Here is a 7,535-nt window from a genome sequence, read left to right on the forward strand (position 1 = left end):
GCTTCACCGCTATGCCCCTGCCCGCCACGGCCCCTGCCCGGCGCAGCCTCCCGGCCCTTCCCGTGCGCTTCCCGCCCGCAGGCCGTGCAGGGCACCGCGGCACTGCCGGGGCGGAGAGCCAGGGCAGTGCCTAGAGGAAAGCAGGCTCCCAAGGGAGCACAAAGCCCATTGCTAGGCTCGGCCCCCGGCACCTTCGGTCTTGCGTTCTACGCGTCCAGTGGGCAGTGTGGGTTATCGGCGATCGGGCTGTAAAAGGAGCTATTTGATAGCGTACATTTGCCTCATAAGTCCTTTAACCTACGTGTGCCACTGGGCAGGGCCTGGACAGAATAACACTGAAGTCTCTTGGGTACCTGCCCACCTGCCTGAGGTGCTGCCCTTTGTGGGCAGCCCTTTGTCACCGGCAATAGAGAGGCCTTGCCATCGCCTGTGTGGCCGTGTACAGCGTGCAGGGACAGGGGGGGTGTGTGAAATGGGCTGACAAACCTCACTTCATTTTTCCGTGTTTCTGGCCAAGCAAAACGAAAAGGGAAGATAGCTTAGAGCAGGTTTAGCTTTTAATGCTGGCAGGTATGAAAAAGTAGTAAGGGTTTACTGCTGCTGCAGCTTGATATGTGTATGCTCAGTCAAGAAGTGAGGGGGTTTCCTGCTAATGCAGGAAAGTGAAAATCAGAGTGAGAATAGATATTGGGTGGATTTTTGTATTTTTTATCCACCTAGATTTTAGTAGAGCAGTATAGTCCATTTTCAAAGATTATGTCTCAACCCATCAGGTGTCTGCCCTTTGTGTAGATGCTTGTGTGGCTGATACACAGGTCTGTAAAGCTGGTACTGACTCAGAGTTTGGCTTTGCCTGTAATTTAAGTGCAGTCATGTTGAACTAACTGTTGACTGAAATTTAGGAATCTCTTATGGGAAAGAGCATTCAGATTTTTAATTAAAGTTTCATAGCTTTGTTATTAGGGGTGAAGCCAAATGAATGTGGATGTGATGTGGGTATTCTTCAGCCTCCAAGAGGTGTCCTGAAATTTGCTGTCTTAAGTGCACTATGTTTTACATCTAACAATGGCAGGAGTTGATTTCTTCACTCAAACTGGAGCTTGTAGAAGCTTGGGCAACAGCCTTGACATAGGCTGCCTTTGTGCATGTGGAATTCAAAGGTAGAGACTGATGGAGCTACAGGGCACTTTCTCTGAAGGATTGGTAGATCAGGAGTTCGTGAGACACATCTGTTTTAACTTGCTGACCTGGGAGGTACCGAGGAAGGATTCTGATTGAAGGAACCTTTTATCTCTGTCCTTACTCTTCAAAATGACCCTGTGTTAAATGTGTTCTGTCAAAAAGCCATGCACAAGCATAATTTCTTAATTTTGCTGTACTGGATTTTATGCCTGCTCAGCAGCTTTCCCAGATGAATTATTTAGGCTTGAGTTGAATTCTCAAGGACACAGTGAGAGCTTGTGCAGCTTCTATTCTGACATTTCAAGTATTTGAGTGAAGTATTAGAGTTAAATGTGTAGCTAAATACCTCTTTTGGAGTGGGATGGGGAGCTCTTAGTACTGTCTCAATATGCCATTGCTTTACTGTGTTTCTTCCTAGAACTTTTTAATCATATTTCCTGCATCTCTTTTCTGTACACTTTGTTACTGACGCTTTGTGGGCCAGCAGAGACTGAGCAGAGTACTCCAGGTTCCAGGGCTTTAGGTTTCCTTAGCTTTTTTCCAAATAACAAATTAAATATGCTTTAATTGAAAAAAAAAAAAAAAAAGGATGGATCAAGTGTAGTTCCAAGGTGCAGGTGGCTGTAGAATAACTATAATGAGAGAAATGAATAGATCTGTTGGTGCTTCTCTGTGCTGTCCAATTTGCAGTGATTATTCCAGATCTCCTCTAGTGCTTAGGCTTCTTGCTCTCACTACAGCGCTTCTGTAAATTTGCAAAAATGTTCATGTGCAAACGTAAAGTTTGCATTCTCTTGGTTAATTGCTCATCATTTAATGCTCACCTGCTCTTGATTGGCATGTTGCTGATCTCCTGTGGTCCAGTCGGGAGCCCTGTAAGACAGAGGATGGGAATTATTTGCCCACCATTGAGAGAAGAAGGGAATGACTTTCCTGCCATCCTAAAAGCTCTAACTGATGTTGGTAACCTTTGGTGGTTGGGTAGATGTCCAAGGCCTTTCTGTGTAATCGTGAGTTTGGGTCATGAAAGGTAAGAGGCCCATGAATGTGCTCTGGAAAGTCACTTTTGTTTTCCAGTCGCTTCCATGATGTAGTAAGTTGCATATTAGAAGTAGAAATTTAGAGAGAATTGAGTAGAAATTGAGTAGAATAGAAATTTTTTTTTTTTGGAAGCTGCTCATCATTCTTGATCATTTATTTAGACTGGAAGTATTAAAATGTTAAGAGAACTGTCTGGTATTAGTGCTGTTTTCTTTGACTGTCATAATAACTTTTGCCGTATAAGTAATATTCCACTAATAGCATTCTTCAGGATACTAACATAGAACTAGACCCAACTGCTATTTGAAGTGTTTAATAAAAAATAAGGACTTGTTGTTAGACCATGTCTATCTTCTACCAGAGAAACAAATACCTTGGTAAGGTGTTTTGGAAATTGCCAGATCACAGAAACTGGTAGTTCTTGTAGCAAGGCTTACTTGATTTGTACTACTTGTTTTCTGGGCAAGGTGATGCTGTGGTGGTTCTGGTTTGGGACAGTCAGAGCAGTCAAAAGCTGATCAGCAAGATCTGCTCGGGGAAGAACCTGAGCAATGAGATGTGTGTAAAACACAAGGCAATCTCTCTCATTTTTCACCCTGTCAAGTGCTATATGTGAGGTGGTTGACTCACATCCCACAGATAAAAGGTTGCTCTGCACCAGTAGTAGATGTGAAACTCTTCATTGGAGTCACTTACTGAAGCTTTTGCTGTGGGGGAGGATGGGAAAAGGGTGATGTGGTTGTAGCCTCATTATCTGAGGCTTGGTTTAACAAGGCTCCTGAAGTTTTTAATAGTTTTGCAGGTATTGCCTCTTCATCAGCTGCTGTGCACGTAACAAACACAAACTGTTGTTTTTACTTACAGAATCGGGCTACTTTCAGATTCGATCCTGCAGATGAAGACAAAAGAAAGGTGAGTAAAATAGGCTGTTGAGCTGCATATCTCAATGTAGAAGTATAAAAGAGTAAAGGCAGTCTCTTAACTTAGCTGCCATTGTGAAATGGTGCAAGCAATGAGTATAAAGTTATATTTTAATTTTTGCTTCTTCAGTCCAAGAGACGTGACAACTACAAATTCCCTTTTTTTTCTGAAAGAGAAATTCCCCTAGCAAAGCCCCCACTCTTGAATGAAAGTAGTTACAGAAAAGCCCATAAATTATTTTGCTGGGTACAGATTTGAGATGAGGTAGAGGAATAAGGGTAAAGATACTCTTCAATATCTACTGAGATAAAATTTTGCAATAGATTTTTCAATTTTCTCTCTTCTCAGCAGGTAGCAGTAGGAGAGATGTATTTCTTGTCTATGTGAGATGCTTAAAGACTACTAGAGATTAAGATGAAGGGATAAGTACAGAAGAAAGCTATTAAGATGTAAGGAAGACAGGGTTGCAGAAGCCTATTATTCCAAAGGTGGCTGTAATCAGTGAGATGTGGTACGTGCATGTCAGGTGTCAAAGATGGGAAATGTGTATTGAGCTGTACAGGTGTGTCAGGGCTTAACACATCCCTTGGGATCCATCCACAGCCTTGCATTTAAAGCTAGGACATGGATTGGTTTTATTTTTTCCTATTATTTTTAGGGTGTAATATGTAATAACAAGCCCCTTCCTTTCCGTTGTGTAATTAGCTTTGGGGCTGATTTGCATATTTATTCAGAAAATGCTCATTAGTGAATGAGGCTGTATGTTTCTGCTGTTTCTGAAATAAACTCAGAGCTTGAAATCAGAATTGCAAGGTTCCTACCAAGGATAGCTTGTCTAAAATAGGGTGCACATCGTTTCATTTCATGATTTTATGCAAAATCTAAATATTTTAAGGGGCTTTTTGTGGTAGAAATGTGTGGGATGATAAGTCTGGCAGTCTTTTGCATTTGCAAACCCGTCACTTGTTTGTACTGTAATCTTCAGTTGCAATTCCTTATAACACAGAGGACCCAGAGACCTCTTAGCTTTGCTTTATCTGTGGCTTTACTCGAAACTGGCACTCAGTGATCTCAGTGATGTGGTGGTGGGCTGTGTGTGTCCCTTCTGATCTGCAGAAGAGCTCAGCTGGGATCCCAATTTGGTGTTCTTGCCTCTGTTCCCTCACTGTCCCTACCATCCCTTTTTACACTGCAAATGAGCAAATGTCTAGTCTGAGATATTGATTGCCAGCTACAGAACATAGGAAAGGAGAAGAGAGCAGAAGCCAGACTGGCAAAAGCCAAATAAAGACAATGAGTTTGGAGGGGTGTTTGTAAGGTATACAGTATAAGGATTTTTTTTTTCCCTGTGGATGGTTGGGTTTGGTTTTTTTAGGGTGTTTTTTTTTTTTTTTTTGTTTTTAACAACCCATACACACCAGGGACATGCTGAAAATACAAAAGGTAGAAAGGGCAAAACTATGGCTTAACTAGAAGCTGGGTAAACTGAACAGAGTAAATTGTTCTGCAGTGATCTATGGCTATCAAAGCATGATGCTTTAGGCTATGGCCTAACTAAATCAGCAGTGGGTTTGTGGTACTGAATTCCAGGAGGAAAGTAGATTGTGTCCTCTAGAAGGCAGGAAGAGAGGTAATGCTTGTTTGTCTGGACATAGCCACAGGACTGTAATACATCACGGGGTGATAAAAACACAAGATTGTAATGTGAGCTGTCCTTGTACTTGTCCTGGTTGTTTGTTTAATGGTGTATGTGTCTGCATTGTCCTATCTGTCATGAGTGTTATGGATATAAATCAGATGGAAATCTGTGTCGTATTGTAAGGTCCCTTCAGATACCAGGCACATCAAGTCAGTGCCAATCCTTCTTAACTTGTTATATACCAATAAAAAATATGAATTTCTGGAAGCCTGTTTTCAGTTTCTGGGTGTAAACAGTATAGAAATTGCCAACCAGAAGTAAATGTGTTCTGAAAAAGCAGCTGAAATTGCGGCAGCGGGGTTGTGTCTGAGGAGCATAACGATCTCTTAGAAATCTAAAATATTTGTCTCAAGCAATCAAGAAGTTGTTGATGGTGTTTTGCTGGAAAAAGTTGAGTCTTCAGAACTGCAACACTTCACAGCACCGTGGCATGGTTGAGACAAACAGTTGGTTCTTTAGGTCTGTTCTGGAATCCACTCCAGAGAATTAGTATCTGTTAAACTTGACCATGCAGTCACCTTGGAGAGAGTTGTCAGGCATAGTTTCTCCCTCTCTGTGGCACAGCAGGTGCTTCAGCTCAAGCTCACATGTCCTAATACAAAAAGGAAAGGGTTTTTTGGACCACTTGATCCTTATTTAATAGCTTTGCTCTCCATTATTTATACTATGTCAGGGCCAAATACTGCTTCTGAAATAGCAACACATTTGTGCTGTTTACAGACTTCAAATGGTAAGAAAATTACAGTACTGTCTGTGCCCTGGAAATGTCTGTCAGCACTGACTGCCTGCTTGGCCACAGCATTCCACAGCTGGAAGTTGCTACAGTGCTGTTTGCTGTGATATAACAGACAAAGTAAATCTGTCCAAGATGGCAAGTAAGGCTTTTTAAATTGCATGGAGGCACTGAGTTTGTGAGAGGAAGGGGAAAAAGGGGAAGCAGCAGCCAAATGTAAGAATATGACTTACAAGCCGTATTCTTACCTGAAATGATTGAGCTGTTTCTTCTTCAGCTCCATACCTTTTTGTCTGCTTCACCATTTGTAGTACTTGCAACATCTGATTTCTCCTGTATCAGGTCCAGCTTACTGTGCTGGATCTCTGATAGAAATCTTCAGAATTTGAGACCAGTGTCCTTGAGTTATTGTCCAGGTTCAATTTGAACATGATGTATCTAAAATTCTGTGGGAAGAAAATCGCCAAAACAGTCTTTTCCCCTTGCATTGCAGAGTGTTTTCAAGGTGTTGAAATAGCTGGTGATAAATCATATCAAATGTATCATGGCGCTTTCTCTACAAATTAAATTCATGATGTGGGGAGATTCTCTAAGTCTGTGGACAGTACCGTACCTTAACTCTGGAAGGATGGGAGGAATGAAGTATGTTGATGGAGCAAGATGCTGTCATGCTCTAAATCTTAGAACCTCATTCTTAGATAGTGCTTTTGACACTGTGAAGCTTCAGGGAGGTCTGAAGGTTCCTGCAGCCACCAAGGCACAGTTTTTTTCCTCCCAGTAAATTTGTGGCAAGCTTTTAAAGTCTGTTAGTGAGTGTCCTGTAAAAATAATAGGCTCAGGTTCTCCTGTGGGCACACTGTGTGGTAGCTTAGTATTAGTTGCTGTTGTTATTGTTCTGACTTCACCAAAACCCCTTAAGGGAGTACCAGTCTGTAAGAGGAAAAAAGTGCTAAGTATCCTTCATTAATACTGAGCGTTTGTTCTAATTCCCTCTGGTCCTGCCCATTCCCATCCAGCATTTTTCAGCTTTTACTGAAACCTCTTAAGGTTCATGACAAGCCAGTGAAACCAATCTCTCCTTTTAACACCCTTCTTTCACCACAGGATTACAGAGGGTAAAAGCGTTCTCCCTCTCCCTGTCCAGTAAGGTGAGCAAGGAGGGCTGCTGTGAGTGCAGCTGCCCAGGACTTCACCTTTCTGTGACTGTGAAGCAGGTGTTTAATCCACCAGTTCTGACAACAGGGATTGCTCAGTGTGCTCCTCACCTCACCTGCAGAACTGTCGTGCTCTCACATGTTCAAACCTTTGACTTGGAGCTGTGCCATGTCAGAGCTGGCAGGCTCCTGCCAAACAGCCAACCTCCTGCTGTCAGTGCGGGCTCAACAAAGCAGTGCTCGAGTGAAGCGGGCTGAATCCTCAAGGAATACAAGTATCCACCTTCCCTCCCCACCCACATCTGTCCACAAAGACTAGGCAAAAATTTGTCGTGGCCTTCTCAGGGGAGATTATCTAATTGTCTGTTATTCAGCACACTTGATGATACATGTTCTATAAATGTTGTCTTGGCTTCCAGGGGGAGCTTTAACTAATGTTTCGAATATCCTTGGGCTTCCTTCCTCAATGTCTTGGATGCTTAGCTCTGAAACCTAATAGAAACTTAAGCACAGAAACTAAAGAGTTGTACTCCCCTTTCCTTTCCTTCCTGTCCTCTCCCCTCCCCCCAGTCTAATCCGCCTGTGAACAAAGATGGTGGAAGATAATGGAAGTAAAGAAATTATATTGGCCCAAAGCCACACAGCAGGTCTGTGGATGAGCAAGGGAGAAAACACAGGTCTCTTGTATGTCAGGAGAGGTCTTTTTCTACTGGGCTGTGTTGCTTCTTAGCATCAAGACTTTATGTTGTCAGGATAAAGAACCAAAATAGGTTAATAGCTTATATGTCAAAACAAGATGACAAAT

General features: G+C 42.4%; 1 protein-coding gene across 1 annotated transcript in view; it reads left to right on the top strand.

The window, feature by feature from the left end:
• The first annotated feature begins 2,270 nt into the window (after positions 1-2,270).
• RIC8B (RIC8 guanine nucleotide exchange factor B) overlaps positions 2,271-7,535 on the top strand; it is a 30,159-nt gene continuing 24,894 nt past the window's right edge. The window contains exons 1-2 of the mRNA XM_017737728.1: positions 2,271-2,275; positions 2,925-3,135. Coding sequence (XP_017593217.1) covers positions 2,271-2,275; positions 2,925-3,135 — 216 coding nt within the window. The remainder of the gene's footprint in view (positions 2,276-2,924; positions 3,136-7,535) is intronic.

This window comes from Corvus brachyrhynchos, unplaced genomic scaffold (genome assembly GCF_000691975.1).
Source record: "Corvus brachyrhynchos isolate BGI_N302 unplaced genomic scaffold, ASM69197v1 scaffold56, whole genome shotgun sequence".
NCBI classification, from domain to species: Eukaryota; Metazoa; Chordata; class Aves; order Passeriformes; family Corvidae; genus Corvus; species Corvus brachyrhynchos.